Source organism: Perognathus longimembris, chromosome 9 (genome assembly GCF_023159225.1).
Source record: "Perognathus longimembris pacificus isolate PPM17 chromosome 9, ASM2315922v1, whole genome shotgun sequence".
Classification (NCBI taxonomy): Eukaryota; Metazoa; Chordata; class Mammalia; order Rodentia; family Heteromyidae; genus Perognathus; species Perognathus longimembris.
In genome coordinates this window covers 17,256,763-17,272,175 of record NC_063169.1, presented here as the reverse complement: position 1 = coordinate 17,272,175, position 15,413 = coordinate 17,256,763, and the positions used below count along the sequence as shown (strand labels likewise).

Sequence of the window (15,413 nt, the reverse complement as noted above, 5' to 3'; positions counted from 1 at the left end):
TGGTAGTTTTTACAGTTTTTGGCGTTACATTTAAGTCTTCATTTCATTTTGAACTAATTTTTCATGTAAAACATGTTTGAGCATAGCTATTTTCTTTGTGACAGGTGAAAATCTAGCTGTGGAGTTGAGCAAGAAGGAAAAATATTTTGAAATATGATCTCTACTACATGAACTTGATTGTACATTTCTTCTTGGATATTTATGCAAGAAAAGAACAGAAGTCACCATGTAATAGCAGGGACAAAATAGACAATATACTGTGAACAGGAGAAAAATTTGAGCCAGCTAATTGAAGTGGCACTCTATATATTTTATTCCCACCAGGTAGAATATTCATCTTTTCTAAGACCAACATATTGTCTCGTTTTACAATCATCCATTGGGCTCTGTGATATAATTTTGTACCATATATTATGAACATTTGTTACCATAAGGAATTTCTTGAAACTACTTCTACTTGTGATCAAATCGAAGTACAAATTTTGCTAGTAAGATTCATTTTGTATCACCTTTTAGATTTATATATTTTGTGCTTCAGAGTGAAAATTCTAACACTGTCACACCTCATCGTAGTTTTCCTTAAAAAAATGGGAGAAGCAAATATCCATGTAAACAGTATATTGTGAGATGTGAAATTTGATTGGTAACTGCGAAGTATCAACTCAAATATACAAAAGTTAAAAGACTTTCCCATACACTCATCTTGCACACCAAGAAACCTACGGAGACAATGTGGTAAAAGGCAACATTTGCTAGAAGGCCTCTGTGGTTAACTCTGAGTTACTAGAGTTATATACTGCAGCCACCGTCAATTTCCTGGATGTCTTGAGGTTAGAAGTTGATTATGTCTCAGTAAACATCAAGTAATTCAACTCTCTCTAGACGACTGAACAGCCAAACGCTTAGCCGCTTCTTTCAAATGGCTTCTTTGGGTCAGGTTACTTCAATGCCAGGTCAGTGAAGGCTTCTGAGACCTCTGTGTCGACCTGTGTGGAAATGCTTGCTTGTGTGACATTGAGATAAATGTCATACTGTTGGTCCAGGCCAATATAGCAGTCACTCATGAGATACAGAGTGAAGATATACCTAAAATGTAAAAACAGAGCACATGTAAAATGTTCCTGGCTTTTTTTTTTTTTAATGGTAGTGCTGGTATTTAAACTTAAGGCCTTGCTTGTGTTTGCTAGGCAGGTGCTTAACTCTTGAACCCTGCCACCACCCTGGTCTCTGGCTTTGTAAGTTTGATGTGAGAATCTGCTTACCTTCCAGGTATTTCAGGGGTATAAAAAGAAATGGAAATGTCCTGGTGACTTCGAACATATCCTATTCGTTTTAAAGCAATAAGCTCTCTCTTATCCACTTCTCCTAGTATCAAAAACCATCCTTCATCTTTTGATTTGGGAAATCGAGGGGCAACTGCACAGCTCTCCTGCTTTCCCTATAAACCAGAAAAAAAAGACAATATATTTATAATGTTTATACTTTTATACCCTTTAATTGTAGTTAAAAGGCTTTGTTGTTATTTAAAGGCCATAAATATACAAAATTTAGGCATATTTAAGTGGGATGCTTTAAAGTTGTTTTTTTTTCCATGGAGGTACTAGGGTTTGAACTCAGGGCTTCATGATCACTAGGCAGGCATTCTACTGTTGAGCCATGACTCCACTCTTATTTTGCTCTGGCTGCTTTTGAGGTAGCATTCCTGGATGGTAATCTGCCAATTTTCCACCTGTCATAGCTAGGATAACAAGTGAATATTGATGTGTATAATTTCCCGCCCCCTTGGTTTTCCTTGAACTGTGATCCTCTGTACCTAAGGTTCCCAAGTAGTTTGCATTATAGGTGTGAATCACTGGTACCAGTGATTTAAATTTTCTTTCTTTCTGGTTTGGTGTTTTGGATATGACATTACCTACCTTTCCTTATAAATTTTTATAGTACATATAAACCTTTTGTTGTGGTTACACCTACTAGAATAACTAGCTCAGAATAGAAATCTCCTATTATTATTACTACTACTACTATTTTGGTTGGTTATGGGGCTTGAACTTAGGGCCTGGGTGCTGTCCATGAGCTCAAGCCTAGTGCTCTATCACTTTGAGCCACAGCTCCACTTTCATTTTTGGGGTGGTTAATTGGAGCATCTCACAGGGACTTTTCTGCCTAGGATGGCTTCCAACCAGGATTCTCAGATCTCAGCCTGCTGAGTGACTACGATTACAAACGTGAGCCACGCATGGCAGAAAGCTCCAATTCAACTAGTGAAGTATCAATTAGTAAATGATCAAGCCATTCCTACAATTATTAACATTCTATCTTTGGATGATGGAACTGGGATAAAATCCTATTAAACAAATCTTCCTAAGTTTTATTTACAAGTGACTATTTATAGTTCCTAATGCTTAGACAAATAAAGAAAAGGCAATCAAAATGATGTGCTGGACCTCAAGCTAATGAGCACTATTATATAAATAATTGATCCCCTGGCCCCTGAATTAAGCCCACAAAAAGAAATACAGATTCTAATATGATATCTCAGATATGTTACAAGTTCAAGCTTAGACAGAAATATAATGATGATACTTTAAGTCTTTATTTTGGATACATTTTTACAAAAGCAAGATCATTCTAGTGATTCCTTAAGAAAATGGCTTTATGTCATAAGATATATTAATAAGGACACACTCTTAATCAGATTTCACTTGGTTTTCTAGGGGAGAGATTTTTACTTATAGCATTTTAAAAGAGGGTCAAAGAGTAGTGTATTTTTATAGCAGTCAGAAATAAAACCGACATGTTTTCTAGCATGATTAATAGAACATCAAGGTACAAATAAATTTTTTCTTGGGGCTGGGAATATGGCCTAGTGGCAAGAGAGCTCGCCTCGTATACATGAAGCCCTGGGTTCGATTCCCTAGCACCACATATATAGAAAACGGCCAGAAGTGGCGCTGTGGCTCAGTGGCAGAGTGCTAGCCTTGAGCAAAAAGGAAGCCAGGGACAGTGCTCAGGTCCTGAGTCCAAGCACCAGGAGTGGCCAAAAAAAAAAAAAAGTTTTTTCTCCACCATTTTATTATTATTGTTATTACTATTGTTTATAGACACAGTAAGCCATATAAAAATGTTCACATTAAAGCCTCTAAACTGCCAGAGGCCAATCAGTTCATAGTCACCTTGACTGATTTTTAGTTAGAAATGGAATGAAGTAGAACTTGCAGGCTAGTACTACAATTACAACAAAATACCATTCAATTACTGACCCATTCATGGGTGAAAATGGGCAATACTAACAAACTACAACCTCACCAAAGGGCTACTCCAGCCACCAGAAAGCTCTGAAAAGCTGGGCTGTAAAGAAGACAGAATCTTCGTATTTCAATAATTATGGCACTGAAACCCATCTGCCCACTTGATGACACTAATATTGTTAAAGGACTAAGTAATTTGGTGTCAGAGTGAAGAGAAAAGGAATTTAAAACTAGTGTATATTTTTGGCCTGTATGAAATTGAGAAAGCTTGTTCATATGCATTATAATGAAGAAAGAAGGCAGATGTGGCAACTGAGGCTCAGAAAAGCTTAGCATCTTAATCAAATGCACAGAGGTAAGCTGGGAAGCTTCCATCTCATCTCCTCTAGTCCACTGTGACTCCTATATTCGCAAGTACCTCTGGGGCAGGGCTTCTCCAAGCGCAGCATCCTTAAAAATCAGGTGTGGGGGCTGGGAATATGGCCTAGGGGCAAGAGTGCTTGCCTCGTATACATGAAGCCCTAGGTTAGATTCCCCAGCACCACATATATAGAAAATGGCCAGAAGTGGTGCTGTGACTCAAGTGGTAGAGTGCTAGCCTTCAGCAAAAAGAAGCCAGGGGCAGTGCTCAGGACCTCAGTCCAAGGCCCATGACTGGCCAAAAAACAAACAAACAAACAAACAAAAATCAGGTGGGGCACTGATATCACTCAGGTCTTGAGTCTCAGGTTCAGTTAATATGGAGTGTGGCTAGAGGCACCTCAGGAAATTTTGCTGAACCACACTTTGAAACCTGTATGATATAGGTGATGCATTATTATGTAAGGTTCATATTCTGGGATTCAAAAATGGCATGTGAGGAGAGCCGACTACTTTCAAAAGATTGATTCTTGCTGGTTAAGGCCAGTTGAGAAAGCAGGATTCATGAATGACACAGCACATTAGTAATATAAAAGCTATGTGTGGTGGTGCATGCTGGCATTTGGTGTGAAATATTTGAGAATGAAACAAAATACTATACCTTGTGGAACCCAAAGTGGGCTCTCTGTAAGCTGACTTGAAGCACATACTCCTGGTCAGCATGCAATCTGATCCATTTGTTGTCATCTCGTTTGTCTGCAGTCAGAGTTGAGACAGGGAGTTCATGCTGCCCTTCAGCTAAGTCATCCCATGAGCCTTTTACACTTATGCCAACATTTATCACTGGCAGTCGAGATAAGAAATTCCACGCCTGAACAAAAACAGATAGAAAACGTGAGATGCAGAGATCCTCTAAGATGTGTGCTGTTAGAAAAATATCCAACTTTCAAATTTTGAGATTCTGGATTCACTGCTGATTCTTTGTACCATTTACCCGATTCTACCCCATGGTAGTATTTTTTCAAACAGAAGAGAGTACAAGACTACAACCAGGATATTGATACTGATGTAATTTACTCAAGATTTTCCTAGCTTTTCTTGTACGAGTATGTGTGTATGTAAGGAATAGCTGGCTATTAATAGGTGGCTACTAATGTTTTTTGGAAGAATTTGAGAATTACTATTATTATTTTTTACTTGTGATCCCTTTGCGAGTAGCTATTGACTACAGTAAGAGTAATGAAATGAAAACTAATATTGAATTCTTTTACAGACCTGTCTATTCTAGTGTTCACGTAACTTTTTGTGTGTGTGTGTGTGTGTGGGGTCAGTTGTTGGGCTTGAATTCAGGGCCTGGCACTGTCCCTGAGCTCCTTTTGCTCAAGGCTAATGCTCTACCACTTGAGCTACAGTGCCACTTCCAGTTTTTGAGTGGTGAATTGGAGATAAGAGTCTCGTGGGGACTTTTCTGCCTGAGCTGGCTTTGAAGTGTGATCCTCAGATCTCAGCCTCCTTAGTAGCTAGGATTACAAGGGTAAGCCACTGGTGTCTGGCTCATATGACTTTTAAAGTGAGAGCATTGCATGAGAATATAAAAGCATTCTGAAAAAAAAACCTGGAATGCAGTTATTATTGTCAATATCACCCACTAATTACTTATACAAATTTTTGTTCATATTACAATTTTTTTTCCGAAAAGAAAACTTTATATTTCTGTCTTCATGTATCTATGAGTGTAGAGTTGCGTCTAGACACAAATATGTATTTTCAGTATTGCTAGGATGACAGTACACATAAAACAGCACATCAAGAGGGTAGAGTATTTTACCAATTTGCTTGAAAAGCCACTTATGAACCATCAGTATTCAAACAGTAAGTGTGCAACAATGCTGAAAGAATGAGTGAATTCCTAGACACATGGAAAACATTTGACACAATAACCTCAAGATAATCAGGTAACTGTGACCTTTTTTACTATTTACATAAAATTATGTGACAATATTACTATCAATCTAGAAAAATTTCTCAATACATTGACTAATTTGTTAGCTGTTATCGTCTAAGGTATGTATGCGAGTAATTAAATTTTGGTTTTCTGATTCCTTTGATGTATTCTATATATTTCTGTATAGGTTTTTCCTGTTTGCTATAATTCTAAGTGCTGTTGTGTATATGAAATTGAAGTAAAGTATTCCTAATGAACAAAACCACCCCTTAGGAGTTAAGAAAATGTCAACCCAATGCAAAACTGAAATGCATTTCCAGTTCTGTAACTTGTCTTGTGAATCTGATATTGTGCCTGCAACTAGATTTTGGAACAGTCAACAACATTATGTACTTTAAGTGTAGATGACAGCCTATTTTTGTTTAGGACCAGAAGTTACTAAGTATAGGAACTGTGCTTCTAAAACTGCACAAAACTAGGAAAGTGGTCTAGGAGGCCCTAAAATAAACAATTTCTACAGAGCATGAGATTTTGTGAGAAAACATGGTATATTTACCATAGAAGCATGACTTCCTACTTTTTTCTTACTGTCCTATTAAGTAATTAGCAATATAATATTTTCTGTTATTAACAACTCATTGAGATTTGACTTTACATTTACATATGTGTATATATATACACACATATAAAAATTTTTACATCTGTAATGTGAATGTGTACACACATATATACTGGGTGTACATATATATACATATATATGAGATATTTTTAAAGAAACTGCTAAGACATTTCAATACCAGCCAAACATATTTATCTGAGGATTAATCTTCATCTATTGAATCAGGCAAGAGTGCTGCCATGCATACAATTATTTAATTAGCAGCCAAATCCTCTGCCAGTCAGCAGCCGTTCCAGGCATACTGATGGGGTAGAAGATGCAAATCTCACAGTCGTACTGCTTTTTCTCATTACTACTGCAATTAGCACTTAAATTGATGCTTTAAACATACTAATTTCAGGAATAATTCAGGATTTGTATGTTACCTGGGATCGCCTCACTGCAGAGCCCACACCAGATTGCTCTGCAAATTGAAGCACTCCTGAGCCAAATAACCATCATCATATCAGACAGAGCCAATTTGCATTTGGTTTTAAAGATAACAGAATGGCAATTTATGCAAATAAATTAAGTAAGTTTACTTCTGAGTTTTCCCTGAACTAATTATAACAATGTTTTAATTTTTCATCACATCGAAAACTTGGCTTAAAAACCAAGGTATTCTACATGAGAAATCTGTTATTACTAACTGAAGTCTTATTTGGAATCACAGGTATTGTTTTTATTCATAATTTTAATGGTAATTTAGTTAGAAAGGTAGGCACTTACTATGAATATTTAAATAGTTTTTGTGCCAATTCTGGGTTCAACAGAAACTGAACAATCTGACACTTAAGGCCTGTTACACTTTTTCCAAGTCAGCTCAAAAATAAGTTTCATTTGGGGAAAAAAAGAGACATGGTTAGAAGTTTCTTTAGTATCTACATTTGCAAATATTAATATAGTAATTACGTTAGAAGTTCTGGATATTTTCTTTGACAGTATAGGGTAAAGTTCTAGATAGCCAAATATTTTTGGCATCCTTCATTCATGTTTTTAGCTTTCCCAAATATTGTCTGGATAGATGAGCCATGCTGTCTTTCACAGCATCAATTTAACTTTTATGTAAGTTATATGATTTATAAACAATGAGTTTAAGTGAAAGAGTATCTTAGAGTCTAGGAACAATAGAGCTTAAAATAAGAAGTGATTATACACATGTAATTGAGGGCAATGTATGAACATAAACTCAAGCATAAAGAAATACTACATGAAGAGAGGGAGTAGAAGACTCCAGGTGGTGCAGTCTCGAGATGGACAACTATGCATGGCCTTGCAAAGACATATTGATGGCATTACACAGAAACAACTTCCAGGAATGCTGCCAATACAACTACTGATTTTAATATATTTAGTTCTTAGTCTATGTTAAGAACTATCTAAAGCAATTTATGTAATATTTTGCTTAACTTTCACAAGAACTTCAGACAGATACAACATTGTCATGTTCACAATCATGGTTAGAAAATGGCAGAGAAAAAATTTCCAGGTGATCTTGACTCCAAACACTTTTGGTACAGCAATAGTGTATGATGGTAATCCCAGCTCAAAGATAGGGAGAGAGGTGGATAACAGTTCGAAGGTAGTCTAGGCACTAAGTTTGAAGGCATTTGAGACACTAAGTTAGTGAGATCCTGTATCTCAAAGAAGCTGAACTTGGTGATTCACTCTTGTAATCTCAGCTACATGGGAGGCATAGGTAGGAGGACCAGGGTCTGAGACTTGCTGTAGCATGGCTCAAATGGCAGAGTACTTGTCTGGAAAGCAAGAGGCTCTGAGTTCAAACCCCAGTATCCCACCCCCTACCACCATGCCACACACAAAAACCAGATACTGGTAGCTCATGCCTCCAGGCCTACAACCCCAGTTACTCAGAAGGTGAGGAAGGCGGTGGTTTCAGGCCAGCCTGCCTACACAGTTTGTGAGATCCAATCTCAACCAGCAACGGGATATGTAGTCATCCAGCTATAGTACCAAGTGTAAATAGGAGGATCACAGTACAAGCTAGTGTGTGCAAAATAAATGAGACTTTATCTAAGAAAAGAATCAGAACAAATGGGCTGGAGGTATGGCTCAAAGAGCAGAGCATCTGCCAGTAAATCTGAAAGCCTAGATTCAAAGCCCAGTCCTACCAAAAGTGAAATAAAATAAAAAGCGTTTACAATGTGGAAGGGGTGGCCTTACCTGCTTTGTTTTTGCAGCCTGTAGCTCCTTCTCTACCATGGAACTGAATACGTGGTCTTTCCCTCCACAGGCATGGATTAGTTCGGGAAGGCACTCAATGGAGGTTCGGCACTTAGCGTGTGGGCCCTTTGTGGCTGGATTCCATTTCCTAAGAAATAGTATCAACAAAAGAATTCCTTCATAGCATAAATATGGATTCTCTCCCAACAGTGGTTTGTGTATTTTGTATAGTTTTCCTTAAATAAGATATATATTTTATAGGGCACTGTAATTTAACTACTATCCAGCATTCTCTAACGTATCAAGTCAAAGCAATATCCCTGTTGCTGAGACCTGGGACTGTTGGCTGCTAGCCATTCCCACCTTCTCCCTGGGTCTAGAACCACCTCTCATCTGCGAGCACATGTCTCATAATGGCGCAGGCCTAAGCCGGGGACCGGTCCTTGGGGGACTGTGGTCTCCGCCTCTGCGGGAAGTTCCGTGACATCACCGTGATGGACAGTTCATTAGCCAATCGTTAGTCTCTCCCTCCCAGTTAGTCCCTCCTCTTCCTCCCTTGTCATTACTGTTATATAAACCCCTCCCCTGAATAAAACTTTTGGAAGTCGGTAGTCCATCAGACGGCTCCCTGGAAATCTCAGTGTCCAGTGTCTGCTCTTAAACATAAGGGGGGCTTGGGGACGTGGGTGGTTTCGGCAGCCCTATTCCATCTCAGCTTAGCCCCAACCGGAACACGCTTTGCCCTCCTGCCGGGGAGTAGTGCGCAGAGCCGAGTGTCCCCCACAATTAAAGGCTTGGCATCTCCCCAAAGGAGACGAGGAAATTTAGCCTGACACACAGGCAGTGGTGTACTTCTGTTTTTGGAAAGCACTAATGTAAAGCAATCCTTCCCTGTGGATAAAGTACCTGCAATGTTCATAATGGATATAGGCAAAATGCTTCTGATATAATTACTTATATAAGGTTTGAAGTTATAAGTTTCTAGGAACATAAACTTTTAAGTTACTTGGAAACCTTTGGGATTTATAGTACAACTTGTGTTAAGTCTCAGAAATACAGGCCACCTCAAAGTTCAGGTCAGAAGAAAATATACTAGAATTATATTCATATTGTACTCTTAAGGGTGACAACAGGACTGAACCTCCCAGATTCAAGCAGCATCCTCAGATTTCAGCCTCCTGAGTTTGAAGCCAGCCTGGGCAGGAAAGTACAAGAGACTCTTATCTGCAATGAACTACCAGAAAGCCAGAAATAGAGTTGTGGCTCAAAGTGGTAGAGCAAGAAGTGGAGTTATGGTTCAAGTGGTAGAATATCAACTAGCCTGGCATAAAAACCCCAAGGTACAGCATCCAGGCCCTGATTTCAAGCTCCACACAATACTGGAATAAAAAAAGAATATTAAAATCATATTTCTAGGCACCATATGAAATTCAATCAGATTTGAAAGAATGTGGGATAGAGGAGAGGATACTGGGTAGAGACCATGCTTAACATAAGACCCTGGGTTTCCTTCCTAATACCCAGCCTGATAAACGAAAAAAAGAAAAAGAGTATTTTGACATTTAAACCATTACCTGAAAAGGTGAAGATGGTGCTGCTCTATGTTTGGTAGTGTAAGAAGATCAGAGTCTTTTAACCACCGGCCTTGGATCACCATCTGCACCAGGTGGGTGATATTCAGAGCAGTCACCAGCCAGCCCTGGTTTGCAGCGACATCTAGCATTGCCTGAGTAGGGAAAATGCACCTGTTACAAATGCATCATAATGAACATGTCTCTGCTGGGAATCTGATGTTAGCCTTGACAGAAAAAAAAATCAGAAAACTCAAGCACTAGGTCTCTAAATATTCATCAAAATTGAAATTTGGTAACAAACTACAGTTGGATGAGGGAACAAATTAAATCTCCCACAGCTACTTAATGAGTCTCATTTCATACATAGAGCTAAAAACTATTTTCTTAAGGCAGCTAGATAGCTGGATACTATTAGTACAAATAATAAAATTAATTAAAAAATTCAGTGTACTTTGAGGGCAAATGCTTACATAAGACATTGAATCTAGAGCATTAGCAGTTGCATTTAAAAGTAAATCTCATACAATCTTTCAAATAAAAAAAAATACACAGGTTTCTTGCCCAAAATGGACTTTCCCCAAATATCAGCCTAATGCTGGAGCCCTGGTTCTCAAAAACAATGCTTCCCACATTAGCAAAGGGGGCAAATGCCAACAGCACATGTGTAATGATGGGAAGCTATTCATATTGGCCTATACATTTAATCTAGTGTTTTATGGACAAACAAAAGGCTGCATTTGCTTAAGGCAAAACTAAACAGTGGAATCTTATTTAAACAAAGGAGAAGTTTACACAGGCAAAGCTCCTTCAATTAAATTAGATTCTGGAGAATGCTGACTTAAAGACACGTAAGTTAATATCATGAACTTAGGCTGCTATTTTATAGTTTTAGAACTGTACTCTTTGGTTTGGGATGCACCTAGCAAATAATTACACTGACACTTTTAAGGTACATATCTCACAGACAGTAAAATTTTAATCGAATGTACAAATGGTAGACTCTCCAAACTTTGAAAAGCTATGTCAGTAAAATTAATTTGTCTATAAAATTAATACTACTAGTTAAGATTACTGAGGAGGATAATTCTAAGATTTTTAATGTATAAAAAGTAAAGTAATGGCTACAAGGTGTCAGTGGTTCATACTTGTAATGCTAGTTACCACAGGAGGCTGAGATCTGAGGACTGCAGTTGGAAGCCAGCTTAGTTCAGAAAATCTCCAATTAGCCAGTGAAATGCCAGGAGTAGAAATATGGCTCCAGAGGTAGAGTGCTACCACTGAGCAGAAAAGGGAGGACAGTACCCAGGCCTTGAGTTCAAACTCCAGGAACAGCATGCATACCCAAAATGCACAGATCTCGGATCTTTTTATATATAGTACAGAGAAATGGATTGAAGCTTCTGGATTTTAGAATTAGTGAGACAGAATAGTTAAAATGGTCTTCAGTATCCAATAAGCTCTTCTTACACATGTTGAAATAATAGATAAATCGTATCTATGCATATATATGAATGTATATATATATATATGAATGTATGCATAAATGTACATGTTTATAAATTTGGGGAAATACACTTATATTTTTCCTTGAAAAGCAGGATAATACATGTTTTCTTTGAAGTATACAAGACAAGTGGATTATAATAAATTAATGAATGTTACTCAGAGAAAAGAAAGTAGTTACAGGTTACAACTCTTGAGACTGTTAAGAGAAAAGAAAGATGAAAAACAAATGATAAAATAAGAGAAGAGAAGAAAAAAATGAATAATTATACTTAATGCAGGCTCATGATGATGTTAGAAGTTGTAATGTGGAGTAACCACGGCAAGTTAACTTTTGATTTTACATTACAACTTGTGTGGAAATAAATTCCAGACCAAAGGCTAACATAGTAAAGAGTGGGATGGATGGACCATATGTTTTGAACTTTGAAGTTTCCATCGAGAACTTAAAAGATTTCATAAAATTTATGAGAGTTCTCCACAATTTTCATTGTATGATCCAGATGTGAAAATGTAAAAGGTTCATTCAAAGTAAGTGCTTACATGAAGTGAATGAACAGCTATCACATGAATTGAGCTCTATTATTTATTTTGTTTTGATGTACAGAAAAGGCAGGTAGAACGATCAAGAATCTGGAACGGTAAAATGTTTTGCAACTGTCTAAATGTGGCAAACCAAATGCTGCTTATGTGCTTCCTGTTTGACCTCTCCTGGTGCTGCTTTTCATTGGGCCCCATTGCCTCGTGCAGAACCTTCCTATTTCTTACCTGGAATATTATAAATAACTCTTTATTTTTCTTTGGTGAGTACTTTATATTCTTACCACAATGATTTTTTTTAAAGAGGCAAACTGATGTTGCTCCTTGGTTTAAATTTTTTCAGGGGCACTACACTGTGTAAGGAACAAAACAAATAGTCACCATCCTGTGATCTATCTGGTCCTTGTGTCACCTCCCCCTGAACATGTTTAGTGAAACAATATGAAAAAAATGACATTTTTCTCCAAATACTCTGGCTCTTAAGCAGAACACCATTCCTTGTCCATCTGGGAAATTCTTACTCATCCTTCAAGTCTAGTTCAGATGTTGGTAATACAGTGAACCCTCTGTGATTCTGCCAGATGGATGTAAGTCCTACTTCTCCCAGGCCTCTGCTGCTTTCAAGGTACCCCCTCCCCATCATTATCCTAATTTGGATTCTTTGTTTATATATCTATCATTTCCAGGGATGGGGAAACTTTCTTCTATCAAGGCTATTGGATATTTATAACATCATTTATGGGCCCTACAAAATTATCAGTTTAGGGCAGCTAACGGGAAACATATGACACACGTTTGCTCTATCCTGTATGCAATGAATGCACGGGCCCTCTATAGCCTGTAGGCTAGACTTTCCCACCCTTGCTCAGCTCCTTGACAGAGAAAGAACCTGAAATTATTCTTTGAACCTCTAGTCCCAACAAAATATGCTATTTTTTGCCTGAGTAAAATATGATTATATATATGTATATATATATATATATATATATTTTTTTTTTTTTTTCCTTTGCCAGTCCTGGGCCTTGAACTCTGGGCCTGAGCACTGTCCCTGGTTTCTTTTTGCTCAAGGGTAGCACTCTGCCACTTGAGCCACAGCGCCACTTGTGGCCATTTTCTATATATGTGGTGTGCTGGGGAATCAAACCCAGGGCTTCATGTATACGAGGCAAGCACTCTTGCCACTAGGCTATATTCCCAGCCCCTGATTATAACAATATTGTAAGTCATTATATAGCTACCAAGACAGAACAGAATAGAAAACACCACTTTTTGATGTCAAAGAAGCACAGATTTCCATCTTAGTTTTGCGCCATTCATAATGTGTATAAAATTGGGAAGACTGCTTAAGCCTGATGAACTTAGGTTTCTCATTTGTCGAAGGGGTACTCTTTCTTTTTAAGGATTGAAGGTAAAATGAGATAGTGTACTATGTGGGCTATCTAGTATACTACACATTTCTACATAGTAGAAACTAATGTACAACTCTCATTTCAAAGTTCTAAGCTAAGTTGAGCAGATGTATGGGGCTGGTTCATCAGGTGAGGTGTCTAGTTACAACAAAGCCAAGGATGAAGACAGATCCTGGAGCTCAGGACAAATGGGAGGATGTGGATCTGGTTTTCTGAATGGGCAAACCAAATTCAGAGGTCCATAATCAATGGTGGCTGAGGATGGGAGACAGTGAGGTAAGTGTGCTTGAGGATTACAGGAGTGTGCTTTGGCACATCTGTGTGTGACTGGAGCCCAGGGAGGTTTCTTCTCTCCATCTTCTTCCCTGGAAGCACACTATTTTCTTCCTGGAAGATGACTAATACATACACCTTTCCTGAGTCTAGATTTGGAAACAGCTGGAGAAGATGACTAAGTTTCCCAGGTTCCCTGAAGTTCTTCACAGAGATACAATAATCAACAGCAGAAGGTTGCTTTAGTACACCAAGGAACTTTATTAGAACTGAACTTTATTAGAAGTTCAGCATCATTCTTCTTTACCTCTTATCCACTTTCTACTTGGCCACATTACATCCCAGACACATCTAAGGGCCTAGGCACTGTCCCTGAGCTCTTTTGCAAAGTGATAGTGCTAGTGCTCTATCACTTTGAACCACAGATCTGCTTCCAGTTTTCTGGTGATTAATTGGAGACAAGAGTTTTACAGACTTCCCTGTCTGGGCTGGCTTTGAACCACGATCTTCAGACCTCAGCTTCCTGAGTAGCTAGGATTACAGGTGTGAGACACCAGTGCCCAGCTTAAATTTCTTTTGATGTTTAAAAATTTGTTATAAGGTAGGCTTATTGTATTTCAAATTCCTCTAGGTAACATAATATCTAATAAAATCTAAATGTTATAAAATTGTAGTTTTGTTACACTGTTGAGAATAATGACAAGAAAAAAAGGGTCAAACAAATTTAATACAAATGCAATTTGTTCATCTATAGTTGGTTGAATTGGATATGGAACTAGTGAGAATGGACAGCTCACTGGTAAAATTTTGGTGGTTAACTCGAGATAAGAATCTCATGGAGGGCTGGGGATATGGCCTAGTGGCAAGAGTGCTTGTCTCGTATACATGAGGCCCTGGGTTCAATTCCCCAGCACCACATATATAGAAAATGGCCAGAAGCGGCACTGTGGCTCAAGTGGCAGAGTGCTAGCCTTGAGTGGGAAGAAGCCAGGGACAGTGCTCAGGCCCTGAGTCCAAGCCCCAGGACTGGCCAAAAAAAAAAAAAAAAAAAGAATCTCATGGACTTTCCTGCCCCAGGCTGGTTTGAACTGCAATCCACAGATCTCAGCCTCCTGAGTAGCTAGGATTACAAGCATGAACCACTGGTACATGGTTTTGATTAGATATCCTTTAAAGCTTCTGTATACTGTGTAGCTTAAATTTTTTAGCAATAAAATACCAGTACCATCTAACATACATATATGTACATATACACTACATACACACAATGCACATATACAAAATATGTTTTTATAGTTTGCTTTCTATCAATGATAATCCTTGAAGTCAAGGGTAGCACCCAAGAGACATAAAATGAGCTATACAGAGATAAGATCGTACTTGGGAGTGAGGATTTGTGTTAATGACAGTGAAGTCTATGGGCAATGCTTTAGAAAAGAGATCTCTACTAGTCATCAAAGACTTCACTCACAAAGAGTCAATGAAGAGAGAGAAGCCTTGAAGAGAAGAGAAATGGATAGTCCTTGTATTGATGATTTCAATAATCTCTGCATTTTGGAAGCTGTGAGAAAGAACTATGAAGGGTACAAAAATGTTCCTAGGCAGAATAATGTGACTGAAAAAAATACAGTAGTTCTTGAGTTTCAATAACATTTTATAGTAAAACAATCAGTTGCTTTCTGCAATTATTCCAGCAATGAAGAGTAATTTGAGTGTGAA

At 38.1% G+C, this 15,413-nt stretch overlaps 1 protein-coding gene across 1 annotated transcript in view; it reads right to left on the bottom strand.

Annotated features, from left to right (window-relative positions):
• Positions 1 to 262: 262 nt before the first annotated feature.
• Ascc3 (activating signal cointegrator 1 complex subunit 3) overlaps positions 263 to 15,413 on the bottom strand; it is a 242,952-nt gene continuing 227,801 nt past the window's right edge. The window contains exons 38-42 of the mRNA XM_048353767.1: positions 9,970 to 10,121; positions 8,396 to 8,543; positions 4,270 to 4,479; positions 1,263 to 1,438; positions 263 to 1,086 (exon numbers count right to left, since the gene is read on the bottom strand). Coding sequence (XP_048209724.1) covers positions 939 to 1,086; positions 1,263 to 1,438; positions 4,270 to 4,479; positions 8,396 to 8,543; positions 9,970 to 10,121 — 834 coding nt within the window. The 3' untranslated portion in view covers positions 263 to 938. The remainder of the gene's footprint in view (positions 1,087 to 1,262; positions 1,439 to 4,269; positions 4,480 to 8,395; positions 8,544 to 9,969; positions 10,122 to 15,413) is intronic.